This window comes from Pseudophryne corroboree, chromosome 5, assembly GCF_028390025.1.
Source record: "Pseudophryne corroboree isolate aPseCor3 chromosome 5, aPseCor3.hap2, whole genome shotgun sequence".
NCBI classification, from domain to species: domain Eukaryota; kingdom Metazoa; phylum Chordata; class Amphibia; order Anura; family Myobatrachidae; genus Pseudophryne; species Pseudophryne corroboree.
The window spans coordinates 80,570,229-80,585,014 of NC_086448.1; the positions used below are offsets into that span (position 1 = coordinate 80,570,229).

The window sequence follows — 14,786 nt, forward strand, 5'->3', positions numbered from 1 at the left end:
CTAATATATTTTAAAAATAGGGAACGCTTAACCTTATCATTAAGGCCTCTAACGTTCCATGAAAAAACATTTATCATATCGACGTATAACACTCAAGTATGGCAACATCAGACCATCGGTACTCCAGCGTGACACTGGCCATCCTCCACGCAAGCACAAAAAATATAGCACAGCACGTTCAGAGCAACAGCACAATAAAAGCACATGTAGAAAAAAATCACATAACAATAGTAATAAGAAAAACAACAACACCCAACCACCCCCTCCCCGCATACCAACCCAAACATAGGTACACCTATCCCCAAACATAATATTGACTCTAGGAGAGAGTCAAGTTAAGAAAAACTATTTGCGGGGCAACCAAACCCCATAACCTTTAGGGCATGAAGTCCCCAGCCTAACATCAGGAACATGCCCATAACAAAGATTCAATAACCCTGGTAAAAGAAATTCCTATAAAAACCCAGCACTCAAATAACAGAACTCAAATGCTAGAAAAAGAGAAGAGCAGTGTATACAAGAAAAAAAAACAGATATAAAAGTCTCTCAGGGTGGGACAGCACGGGGCTGAGGTTGTAGGTCAATCCAGGCAGACGCATCTCTGGGTGTATAGAAGAAATAAGTGCGGTTGCTGGACACCACCCGAAGACGAGCAGGATACAGCATAGATATTGTAGTTGAAGAGTACGAAGCCGCTGTTTAACCTGCGTAAACTGCGCGCAGGACTTCTGAACCTCAGTCGAAAAGTCCTGAAACACAAACACCCTCTGACCTCCATGCTCCAGCAGGCCCTTAATCCTAGCAAGTCGTAGGATGGTATCCCTGTCCTTGTAATGAAGAACTTTAGCGATGAAGGTCCTAGGCGGACCACCCGGGGGAAGGGGACGAGTAGGAACACGGTGGGCCCTTTCAATAGCAAACTGTGGAGTAAACGAATCCTTGCCGAATGTAGATAACAGCCAGGATTCCAGGAATTGTTCTGGTTGAGAAACCTCCGCCTTTTCTGGTAGGCCCACAAAAAGGAGCCTGGGTTGCCTAATGGACAGTTCAGCTCTGCACATGATATTGTGAATGTACACAAACAGACATAAGGCTGGTAATCATGTAGTATTTCTGTACCATTTGTGATGACATTGGTGAATATGTCATCATGTACCATGTGTTTATTTTGCTATTAAAGAAACAAGAAAACTGAAAACTGTCGTTTTAGAACAAAAACAATACTAGATCCAAAAACAATACTAGATCCAAAAACAATACCAGATGTCGGCACTTTGTAAAACGACAGAATGTCATTATTCCTGTCAATGTTTGGCACTCAGTGCCCCAAAATAGGGGGGGTACTTTTAAAACACTGTGTGACGCTGTTTAACTTAAAGCGTATTTTAGGTGCTGGCTAGCCTTCAGCGCCCTTGTAGCTTACAATGGCTAAGCCTGGGCATAAAAGGTAAATATGGGTGTGGTTTGTTAAGTCGACTTGAGTTAGGTCGACATACATTGGGTCGACCATGTTTAGTTGACATGCATTAGGTCGACATTATCACTAGGTTGACATGGTCATTAGATCAACATGTGCTAGGTTGACATGGAAAAAGGCCGACATGAGTTTTTTAAACTTTTTTTGGTGTCATTTTCTTCGAAAAGTGACGGGAACCCAAATTAGTGCACCGTGTCCCCTCGCATGGCTCACTTCGCTCGGCATGCTTCTTGCACGGTGCCTCGCTGTGCTCAGCACAGGTTACCATTCCAAATTGTAGTCCACGTGGATCGTTAAGTATGAAAAAGGTAAAAAAATATGAAAAAAATTGTGAAAAACTCATGCCGACCTTTTTTCACATCGACCTAATGACCATGTCGACCTAGTGATAATGTCAACCTAATGTGTGTCGACCAACCATGGTCGACCCAATGTATGTCGACCTAACTCACGACGATCTAATGACCGCCATCCGATAAATATACAGTACACAACTACTTATTCAACATCACAAATAACGTTCGTTAACATTTATCGAAACCAGAATATGTTATTTTCTTTTTACATACAGTAGCTGGCAATGTAAGTAGGCTGACACTATAGCCATGATGGCAGCTGACGCTGGAGTATGGGTAAAGTTCCCACTGCTGTACGACGGCACTGTCTGGTACTTGTATACAGAATAGATTTGAAAGCAACATTAAAAATGTAGTGTACTGTACATCCATATGCCTAGTTCTGTGCAGAATGACACTACGTGCTGCTCTTTATGTCATCACAATGATAATATCTATCAGAGCTTCCTCTTCAGATTACAGCAATTTCCAGTTCAACTTTAACCCCATTCATGGTCCATACATACTGTGACTGCGTGCACTCCAATTGCTTATACCAGCAAATTGATTATCCCAACAGTGGGCACCTTATACCAGCTGTACCCCCACACATTTATACTGACAGTGACCCAGTTATACCTAAGTAATGACCCCACACGCTGATTATAACAGCAGTGGCCAGGATATACCAGCGGTGTTCTCACACACTGATTATAGCAACAGTGGCCAGCATATGCCAGCAATGGCCCCACACTTTCGTTCTACCAACAGTGGGCAGGATATAGCAGCAGTGCCCCACATATTGATTCCAGCAGTGCCTCCACACTTTGCTTATACCAAACGTGGGCAGGATGATACCAGTAGTGCCTCCACAGGGGTTCCCAACCACGGTCCTCAAGGCACACTAGCTATTAATTTTTTTAGGATAGCCATACTTGTGCACAGGTGACTTCATTAATACATATGGGAGGGGGGGGGGAACGGAAGGACAGATGGGCCCATACTTTTGGCCAAAATAATGTAAAGAACCCCACTTTTACTTAATGTTCAATTTCTTAATTTATTACAAGTATTCTGATTAGTAATGTTTGGAGAGTGCACCTGCATTCTATTTTTTTTTCCTGTGTGTGACTTAATTAGTACCTTAGTTAATTTGATTTAATCATCTGTGATCAAAGCATTAATATCATTAAATCCTGAACTGTTAGGGGTGTATTTACTAAAGTGCAGTTTTTTTAGAAGTGGAAATGTTGGCCACTATACACCGTGCACTGTGAGTGCTGACCCTCCCCCAAATGTGCTCCGATTTCCCACCTGACAACTCCCCCCCCCCCCCCCCCCCCACACACTATGCAGTGCTGTGTACTGACCCCTCAGTATGTGCGCTGTACACCCTTCCACCCCCTTCCCAACACACACACACACACACACACACACACAACACACACACACACACACACACACACACACACACACACACACTATACACAATGGATGGTGAGTACTGCCACACCCTCACTGGTGGATGGCTGGATCTATCCACCAATCAGAGTTCAGAAGGCTGTAGGAAGGGACGATGAGGGACTGATGGCAGCACAGCAAGTATATTCTATGACTGGGTCACCCCATTGATTTGAGGTCACATTTATTAAGGTGCACAGCCAGGGCCGGTGCAAGGTTTCTAAGCTCCCTAGGCAAATCTTCACCCTAGGCAAATCTTGGGTTTGATTTTCCATGAATTAAAGGTGGGATCAAATCTTAGTTTTAGGAGAAGAGATGAAAATGTATTTATGTATTTATTAACAGTTTCTTATATAGCGCAGCAAATTCCGTTGTGCTTTACAATTTAACACAATGATACAACAAAACTGGGTAATAAACAAACAGTCAGAGGTAGCTGCTCACAAGCTTACAATCTATATGGAAATAGGCATTGATACACAAGGAAAGGCATATTTGTCCACTGGATTGCAAAGGTTCTAGGTGGGTTGCATGATATCACATCACAGCAATGATGAACCCTGGCCAGGGTTGTAGTACGGCTGACCGGCGGTCTCCTGACCGCTGGTCAGCATACCGACGCCGGGATCCCGGCGGGAAGGGGCGAGTGCAGCAAGCCCCTTGCGGGCTCGCTGCGCTCGCCACGCTGCGGGCTCGGTGGTGACCTGCGGTCGCCACGGGTTCTATTCCCACTCTATGGGTGTCGTGGACACCCACGAGTGGAAATAGTCCCTGTTGGTCGGCATGCCGACCATCGGGACAGTGACCCGTCGGGCTGGTGGAGGAGGTCATGTGACTGACGGTCAGCTGACCGGCGGTCACATGAATACCATCCCTGGCCAGAAAGAAGGGAAAGTGAAGAAAGAGAAAATATGTGGAGGGTATGTGCGGACTGTGCAGTGGGGATATAATCGGATAGGAAAGCTTATGAGGGTTGAGTGAGCGGTTCTGGAATGTGATAAGCTAGCCTGAAGAAGTGAGTTTTCAGGGAACGTTTGAAGGTTTGGAGACTAGGGGAGAATCTTATTGTGCGTGGTAGGGCATTCCACAGAGTGGGTGCAGCCCGAAGAAAGTCCTGCAATAGTGCATGGGAGCAAGTAATGAGTGTGGATGAGAGACGCAGATCTTGTGAAGAACGGAGAGGTCGGGTTGGTAGATATTTTGAGATGTACATTGGTGTAGTATGGTGTAAATGTACCAGCCAATCAGCTCCTGCCATGTTACAGGCTGTGTTAGAAAAATGACAGTTAACAACTGATTGGTTGGCACTTTATCTCTCTCCAAGCATTGATAAATCTGTCCCATAGCTTTTAATCAGGTTTGTGTGGAGGGTCATGTTTGGGGTATGATTTTTAATGAGGGAAGTTTGGGTTGCTATGGGATACGGTCATTAGGTCGACCACACTTAGACAGTCATTAGGTCGACCACTATTGGTCGACATGCATTAGATCGACATGGTCACTAGGTCAACATGGAAAAAGGTCAAAGTGCGTTTTTGACTTTTTCATTTTTTGAACTTTTTCATACTTTACGATCCACATGGGCTACGATTGGGAATAGTAACCTGTGCCGAGCGCAGTGAGGCACCTTGCCCGAAGCCGCTCGCCATGCAAGGGAACTTAGTGCACTAATTGAGGTTCCCTGTCACTTTATGATGAAAACGACACAAAAAAAAACTAAAAAAAACTCATGTCAACCTTTTCCATGTTGACCTATTTCAGGTGTCGACCTAGTCACTGTCGACCAATAGTGGTCGACCTAATGCATGTCGACCCTATGACCCATACCCGTCACTACTAGATGGGGATAGTAGGTTTTGTATTTGTCTATAGCTCTTTCATAAAAGATCATTTATATTTCAGATTGAGATGCAAATTTATATGTAATCTAATCACAAGTGCGGACGGTGTCTAGTTTTACTGTAACTGGATCTACAATGTTCTGTACTGCAAGCCTCTGGCACTTTGTATTGTTATGTTTGATCTGTTTCTGAGTGTATATTAATACCCCTTTTCCACTGTAGCACGGGTCGCAGCCGTGTCGCCTGACACGGCTGCGACCCGTGCTACAGCCCCCTTTCACACAGCACTTACGAACCTGGCATATTGCCGGGTTGGTGAAGCTGCTAGTGACGTGGCAGGGGCAGCGCTGGGAGATCACATGATCTCCCAGCGCCACCCTCCCATACACTGTGAACGGGAGCCGTGTCGCCTCGACACGGCTCCCGTTCACACTAGACAGCTTACTGGGTTGAACACGTGTTCAACCCGGCAAGCTACCCGGGTAGGATTCCCGGATCACTTCATCCGGGAATTTGCCGGGGGACCCTTTTCCACTAGGGAAAAACACGGGTAAATGCGCGCCCCCGCGCATTTAACCGTGTTTTAAAAGCTAGTGGAAAAGGGGTATTACTATGCAAGGTGCTGTGATGGGAGGGGGGGGATGGGGGGGGGGAAGCGGGTAATAATAATTATTGCCCTGGTTCTGACATTTGTGGTCATTCCTAGTTGATCGCTCGCTAGCAGTTTTTAGCAGCCGTGCAAACGCATAGTCGCCGCCCACGGTGGAGTGTATTTTCGCTTTGCAGGAGTGCGAACGCCTGTGCAGCAGAGCGCCTGCAAACACATTTTGTGTAATACAAGACCAGCCCTGTAGTTACTTATCCTGTGCGATGATTGCTACGACGAGTGACACGGTAATGACGTCAGATACCCGCCCAGCAAACGCCCGGCCATGCCTGCATTTTTCCAAACACTCCCAGAAAACGGTCAGTTGACACCCATAATTGCCCTCTTCCTGTCAATCTCCTTGCGTTCGGCTGTGCGATTGGAATCGTTGCTAGAACCAGTGCAAAACCACAATGGACTTCGTACCCGTACGATGCGCCTGCGCATTGCGGTGCATACGCATGCGCAGATTAGCTGTTTTTTTCACTGATGGCTGCGCAGCGAACAACGGCAGCTAGAGATCAACTCGGAATGACCCCCATTGTATGCCGATTTTTGGCTATTCAGCACATAAGGTTATGAGAGAGGGGGGCAATCACCCCCACCCCTGCCCTGTACTCCATTCCCTTTACATCTGCAATAATGGGACAATAAACAGGCCAGGCTGGTGCAGGTCAGCGGAAAGCAGGAACATATGGCTGCACAACACAAACGCTTCATCTTTATGCAAGACATGTGTGCAGTAGCTTGTGTGGTAGGCTCCAGGTCCCCCTGCAGGGGGTGTGCATGGTCTGGCCCGAGCAGAGTCCTGCACCAGGCAGGGCAGGGGCAGCAGTAGTGGTGTATGCCTGGCACAGTGCGGTGCAGATAGCCGCTGAGTGACCCCGCTGTGCATGGCACACATGGAGTGGCACCGGGAGGCTGGCAGCAGCGCGGATGAGATGGGGAAGTGGAGCTGCTGCAGTGAGTCATGAGAAGGAGGAGGAGGAGAAGGAGGAGGAAGGAGCCGTAGACGCTGCACAGGGCACACACTGCACCGGGCACACTGAGCAGGTAACCCCCGGGGGAGGGGGCAGGCTGGCATCGCATCTTCTGATCCCAGTGCGGGGATTACACACAGAGATTACTGGCTCCTGATTTCCTGCAGACCAGATCTAGGGAGATTTACACCCTGGCTCAGCCCAGATTACTGGTGTAGTGTAGGCTGTGGCAGCGTGTGCCATTCTCCCATCGGAGAGCTGCCAGATGCACCGACCCTCTGCAGGAATGAGGTACCCTGCTCTCTCACCGGGGGGCAGAGGCTCAGGGGGGGGCTATTGTTCATGTGTCATCTGATGTGTGTGTGTGTGTGCTGTCTGCAATTAGTAGCAGCATGTGTCTTGTGTATGCATAACATATATGTGTGTGTGTGTGTGTGTGTGTGTGTGTGTGTGTGTGTGCTGTCTGCAGATGTCCTATCAGTAACAACATGCAGCATGTGTCTTGTATATGCAGAACATATATATGTTTGTGGCTTGTGCTGTCTGCAAATATCCTATCAGTGACCTATCAATGGTGTGTGTGTGTGTGTGTGTGTGTGTGTATGTGTATGAGTGTGCTATCTGCAAATGTCCTATCAGTAACAGCATGTATCTTGTATATGCATACAATATATGTATGTGTGTGTGCTGTCTGCAAATGTCCTATCAGTGGCGTGTGTGTGTGTGTGTGTGTGTGTGTGTGTGAGAGTGTGCTGTCTGCAAATGTCCTATCGGAAACTACATGCAGCGTGTATCTTTTATATACGGTGTGTGAGTGTGCTGTCTGCAAATGCAATTGTCATACCATTAACTATAAGTATCTCTTACGTTCATATGCATGTATATATGTATGTGTGAACCTGAAGGAAGCCATGTCAGAATATATACACACACACACACACACACACACACACACACACACACACACACACACACACACACGCTGTGGTGTGTGTTATACAGATTTCGTGAATTCATCCACATGCATCTATGCACACTCTGTTCCCTCACACATGTATTGCTATATGTGCTGCTGAAATAACATACTATATTAGTCATGTATAGTATATGTGCTCTATCTATCTATCTATCTATCTATCTATCTATCTATCTATCTATCTATCTATCTATACACACACACACACACACACACACACACACACACACACACACACACACACACACGTATTGTCTCACATTCTCCTGTCCTGTATTCCCATGTGCAGATATGTGAATTGCCTGACCTGATTGTAGCGTGCACCCTGCCGCACCAATCCTTGCAGTATCATCACTCGGAGTGAGCCATCTTTTTATCATGGTACAGCCTGTGAGAGACAGACATTAACCCTTGGAATTTAGTGTAGTCGGAGCACATTGCCTCCCGCTTCTCCTTACGGTGAAATGGTTCTATTTTTTTATAATTTCTCAGCAGGTAAATGTCAGGTTATTTCAGCAGCGCAGTGCACAACACATAATACAGCACACGGTGTAAGAGTGATGCAGAGACATACAGTGACATGGCTGGGACTGATCATGCCTGTGTTTCAGTGCTTCATTAAATTAATATTTCTCTTGGGCATATGAGCCACGGTTTCATATCGCCTTGGCATTTAACATGTATTTTTCTCCCCTTGTTGCTGTCTCTTTAGAATTATTGATTGCAGGGTTGAGTTTCATAATTCCATAGTCACTGAATACAAACAGTAGCAGCCATTAAGTTACAGGAATAGGCCTATGAAGTTGTTGTTTCTTTGCAATCTTTCTATCTACATTATAAAACAATCTCTACTATGACACTGTTTATGTGACATGTTCGCTTGGCTGATTGGGACGACATTTGACGCAGAATGCTGTAGCTTTAGTGTCAGGCAGGGAACAAGAAAGACACATTTATCCTTTAAGGCAAAGCCAGCCCTGGAGCTCAATGTGACTTCATTAAAACCTCACTGTTCAAAGAGACAGTAACTCATAGTGAAGCTTTGAGGCCCCTCGTTGCTGCAATAGATCTGCCCTACATTGTTTAACAAAGTACCTCACGCCCATACACACACAAAATAAAAGAAACAATTAGCAGTTAAATGTTTGAAATGGTCCTGAAAAAAAGTTGAATGAAACCAAACTGCCCCCGCTTCCTACACAGGAGGCCGTTTACTGCGGGGTGAACCAATATCACCCCCCCCCCAAAAAAAAAAAAACCTGCCTCCTATTAATCCGTTAGGAACTATTGATATCACTGAGGCACTTTCCAAGATGGTAGACAGTGGGGTCATCAACTTACCCAGAACCAATGTCATCACTGATATACTACTTGACTAATATTAATGAGGCCTAATATTAATGAGGCCTGTCTAAATTTAATGAGATCTGGCTTATATTGAATAGCCATCTATATATTTCAGAGATTTTTGGACCTCATTTAAAGTTGGACGACAAATTGTGTGGTTTAAGCTGCAGCACATGCCGCTAAAAAGTGTCCATATATAGATTTTCACTTGTGTCTTAGGCGTGCTGCCCCTTATGCCTGGAGAGTGGAAGATGGGCTGGCGAGTACAGTGAGGATAGGTGCTGGTAGGTTTGCAAAGAGGTAGGTGCAACAGACGCGTTTCGCAGCTTTCTCAAAGGCTTTTGGCTATTGGATAGTGCCAATTATTGAAAGGAGGTTTATTATTACTACTTACTATTCATATAGCTTCGGAGGTATCTATCTATCTATCTATCTATCTATCTGTGTATATATATATATATATATATATATATATATACTGTGTGTATATATATATATATATATATATATTGTGTATATATATATATATATATAGGAACAGGCTTCTTCTGTTGAACTATAATATTTTGTACTGCATGCATGGACACAAGTTTGGTTGAGTTAATGGTTGTACTTCATTCATTAGTGTGGCAGCTATACCATGTTAAGTTGCAGCCATATTTCTGCATTCATTTATTATTAGCCTTTTGGACTCCTATTAGAGTCCTAAAAATATCCTGGATTTATAAAGTGGGAAACAATTGATGTGGGGGTGTTGTCTGTAGTTATACCTAATACAGTGAATTGTGTATGTTGAGTTACATGTGACACAGTTTACACATGCAAGTCCATAGTTTGTGATATCGAATTTTTAGTAGAATAGAATTTCTACGCATTTCTTCAGGGCACAAAATGCGTCAGACACTAAAAGAAGCTCTTTATCAAGTCCCTATCCTGAAGAAGGTGCAGATGGTAGAACAGGCAAAACGGAATCATCATCATGGTGATGTCAGATGCGTAATAATTCTGTTATTATGCATTTCGGGACATTGCACCAATATTATTTATGTCCTTTCTGAAGCTTTGACCAAATTCATAAAGTATAGGCCTGTCACCCCTCCTCCACTTCTTGTACATATTTGCTGTAATGTAATATACAGTACATAGACAATAAATGGAATAATTCATCAAATTAAAGCAGAAAAAAATGTTGTGCATGTATTCAGCACTCACAATTGCTGAAATTGTAATTTAATAGTTACTTTCCCAACGTTGCAAAGGGATTTCTGGGTTAGGGACAACGGCTACAGTATATTCGTGTTTCCTTGTAACCGTGTGAAGGAAGTCACCATTGTATAGGTACTTTGAGCCTTGTTATATATTTTATGGCCCAGTTATGGTGATATGCGTTTACTGCTGTGGCAGTTTTCCCCTTAGACCTTTTAGCAAGGCTATGTGTCATTTACTTCCATTTTGCAGCATAAAACACACCGGAAATATGCTATATACAGTATAATACTATTCTTCTGATATGTATCTTTCTTGTTTCTTCTTGTCTCTGCCACAGCTTGCTTTGGAGATTTACGTGAAATATCATTCAACAAGAGACATGTAATAACAGCAATATTTTAATTGTTCCTCGTGAAAATCTGGGTTACAGGAACGTTCCGGGAAAACTTGTCTTAGTCATCATGGACATTGTTCTGCTTTGCTGAAATGAACATGATGAAGACGGAAGCTACAGGAGAGCGCTCGAACCTGCGGAGCGCCTCACCCCACAGGAATGCTTACAGGACTGAGTTTCAGGCACTCAAAAGCACATTTGACAAACCAAAACCTGATGGAGAAAGCAAGGCGAAAGGGGAGAGTGAGGTGCCCCAAACGCAACAGACAAGGGGGCGCAGGTATGGCTCAAACGTCAATCGGATCAAGAACCTTTTCATGCAGATGGGGATGGAGCCAAATGAAAATAATGGTGTCCAACCAAGAAAATCCAAAAGCACGGCGTCATCTCCTCCAAGAAGGGCGGCGAAGCCCAGAGAGATTTTGGAAAAGAAAGACGTAGCAGATGTAAATCTCAAGACTACCGTTTCGGAGAGGATAAGCCGCTTTGACACTGTGGATGGACCCTCTTACTCTAAGTTTACAGAAACCAGGAAGATGTTTGAACATTCTTCACATGACCCTGGGCACTCCGGACGCTATTCTTCTCGGAATGATAGACGGGGATCTAGTGAATATTTAGATGAAGGCCGTGGAAGTAAGTCTAATAGAGGGAGCAGTGATTCACTGGATAGCCTTAGTTCGAGGACAGAAGCTTTGTCTCCAACCGTGAGTCAACTTAGCGCAGTGTTTGAAAATAGTGATTCGCCAAGCCCAAATACCCTGGAGAAAAATGAAAATAATGAAGGGTATTCAGTAACTGGCCATTACCCAATGAATATCCCGACTTCCCCGGTTACAGATTTTGAAGGCTACGGACAAGCTAAAGAGTCAGATTCCTGGTCTCCATCAAGGGAAGCTGACACAGACCCATATGTAGATATCACACATCAAACTGATGTTATACCACAAGAAGATGGTCACATTTCCCCCAAAGAGACAAAAAGAGAAAAGAGCGTAGGGTGTAGTACATCCAATGACAACATACTTACCAAGAACGAACTCACGGATGGTGCTGACGATGGACCTCACGTAAGACACTTGGTGAAAAGAGGGGAGCACACGACACAACACAATCATTTGCCTGAAGGTTCTGTGAATGCTTTTGATAGGACTAAACCAGGGGAATCACCCCCCGCTTCCGAAGAAAATGAGAACTTTACAAGTAACCGAACCTCTTCTGCCCCCACGTCTCTCGACGTTGGCACAAGTATGAGCAGTGACCTGAATAGTTTTTCTACTGCGCAGTCGTATGAACACTCTGATTACAATGTTTACAGAGTGCGCTCACGGTTTAACTCTGAGTGGGAAGAGACAGAACCAGGGGACGACGATGATAGCGATGAGAATAAGTCTTACGAACCGGACACAGAATTTTTTGAGGTGCCTGGATTGCCGGAAGAAGAAGAAGTACCTCCTCAAAGGAAAATCAAATTTAGTAAAGCACCTATCAAAGTAAGACAGTCTTCATGTTTTTATATGTCAGTGTTTATATAATAGCAGTTGAGCAGCTCATAAAATGTATTATTTCCCAAAAAGTTGATCTAACCATGGAATGTTTTTTTTTGTTGCTCTCTCACAAAACCTGAAATGGAAATTACCTTGTAGAAATTTCCGACGGATCGGAATGAAAAATCGTTCAAAGCATCAAATGTGTACACACTTTGGAACACTCCCGTGGGTCGCCCGCATCTTCAGATCTGCTGTGCATGCAACCTAATCTAAAGATGTGGCTGACGACCTCATGCATTTTGATTGGGCGGGGGAACGATATATCCTGCGGTCGTTCGCCAGATCGTGCAGTGTGTATGGGCCACAAGATATATCGTTCCGTTGCATCTGCCGTCGGCTGGGTACACAGGTTGTCTAATGTGTACCTAGCTTAAGGTCCTAATTCAGATGTGGTTGGAAACAGCAGCGATGCTCAGATATGGTAATGCAGCAGGAGGCCACTGGTATAAGTAGACGCCTCATGCATTCATGTGTGATCCAGTGCTGCAACCGAGGACTCGGATCCCTTACGACACCATTGGCCGGCTGAGTGAGCCCTGAGGTTATGAAGACAGCCACATCTCCTTCCAAAGGGCCAGGACATGTCCGTTGGAAGACGGACACCCTGGCCTCGGCACTCCCGCAAAACGGAGATAACACACCTTCATTTTGTGAAACGGCTGCCGACCCCGTCCCCCAAACAGCTGCAGTCTGTCAATCTCTTGACAAAGCAGTGCGGGTCCGGTGCATGCGCAAAGCACCTTGGTGCTTAACGTCTGTGCCTTAAATTGCGTTGCGATCTGAATTAGGCCCTATGTTCCATGAATGCCATTGTTGGGAGTCCCTGACAGCACAAAATGCTTACCTTCTATTCAACAGCATTAACGTTATCATATACAATGCAAAATATATTTTATGCTGTTATGTAGAAAAGTTTGCGTATATAATTGTAACTATTACAGAATGTATTTTTATCATTTTAACAGTTTATATTTTACAGTTCTATGTCCCTTTAAGACATTTATTTTGTAGTGGTTTTTTTTTTACTTCAATAAAATGGTTCTTGAGCCAAACGTTAAAGAATCACTAAACGCCTTCATTGAAATATCGAGCTATAAACCATGTTAGCTAAATATATTATTAAGATTTAACCTGACATTCCACATTCCAGTGGTTAACTGTGTAGAGCTGTTTTACCATGTAGAACAAGAGTATGCTCAGTTATTGATTTGTTAAACCAAGCGAGTAATTTTCTTTGCGATAATCTAGGTGCATGTGTTATGCATATGTCTAATGTCTACGTATAGTATTTTTTTTTTTTTTTTTTATAAAGTAATTTTTATTCAGCAGTCTGGAGATTAAGGTACATACATTGCAGAGCATAATCATGTCTCAAGCATTACATCTATTCAAAATATGTCAAGTCGCGTTTTACACATATCTTACATCAAAAAAGTATCAATACATTTTCAGTATAGATGTATACTAGGATTTCCTAATGCTCTAACCTTCATGACTTACAAAATCCGCACCCATCTATATTAGTCCTCATTTATTTTTTATATTTAAACCCGTAATCTAAACTATAGAAAAATAACAAACAACCAAAGAAAAAGGCAAGGGAGGCAAATTAAGGAGTATTTTGATTCAGGGCTCCACTAGTCATACACGTGTGTGAGCATGTGGGCTCACAGGGCCCAACCGTCATCGTCTCAGTACACTTCAGTCATAGTAATTTATTGACATGCTTGCACTTTAGTGTCTACTATATTTGGGGAACAGGATGAGAGTGGGGGGAATCTAGCCATGGAGACCAAACTTTTTCAAACTTAGCTGATGCGTTTTGCTTCATGTAAACATATCTCTCCTTAATTATAGTGTCATTAATTAAGGCCTTAAGTGCAGATATTAACGGTCCTTTAGGGGCCATCCACACTCTTGCAATGCAAACCTTAGCCAAGGCACATACATTTAGAGCATAGAGACCCATTGAACCAGACTCAGGAGCAAGGCACCCCATTCCCAATATACAGAATTGTGGGGTAAGCAGTCCGCCAGGCACCCCCGTACTCTCCAGAATTGACCCGACCCCCGACCAGAACACCCCCAACCTCGGACAGTCCCACACTAAATGCCAGTATGTTCCCACCGCCCCCCCACACTTAGGACAGAGAGGAGATCTGCCTGTGCCAAACGTAGCCAGTCTAGTTGGAGTCATATAAGTTCTGTGTAAAATGAAGAATTGAATCTGTTGATATCTAAGGGACTTAGTAACCTTAGCAGGGTATTCTAAAGCGAGGACCCAATCCTCCTCATTTATTGGACCCAGATCCTCCTCCCACTTTCCACGGAGACGCGTCAAGGGGTCCGCATGGAGCTTGGTGAGAAGATATCCATACGCAAGTGAGACCATCTTAGCCTGACCCAAAGTGGTCACAAATGTCTTGATGGGAAATGGGAGGATTCGCGGGGGTGATTCAGCAAATTGGGTCTGGAGGGCATGACGAAGCTGGAGGTATCTGAAGAAGTAGGAATTGGGTAGGTCAAACTCATCCCTCAGCTGTTGAAAGGATTTTAATGTAGTATCTAGA

The 14,786-nt window shown here is 44.2% G+C and overlaps 1 protein-coding gene across 2 annotated transcripts in view; it reads left to right on the top strand.

Annotated features, from left to right (window-relative positions):
- Positions 1-6,486: 6,486 nt before the first annotated feature.
- PPP1R9A (protein phosphatase 1 regulatory subunit 9A) overlaps positions 6,487-14,786 on the top strand; it is a 367,558-nt gene continuing 359,258 nt past the window's right edge. Inside the window, exons 1-2 of one of the 2 annotated variants that reach the window (XM_063921405.1) lie at positions 6,487-6,813; positions 10,610-12,159. In XM_063921405.1, coding sequence (XP_063777475.1) covers positions 10,759-12,159 — 1,401 coding nt within the window. In that variant the 5' untranslated portion in view covers positions 6,487-6,813; positions 10,610-10,758. The other variant, XM_063921406.1, reaches the window with a different exon arrangement.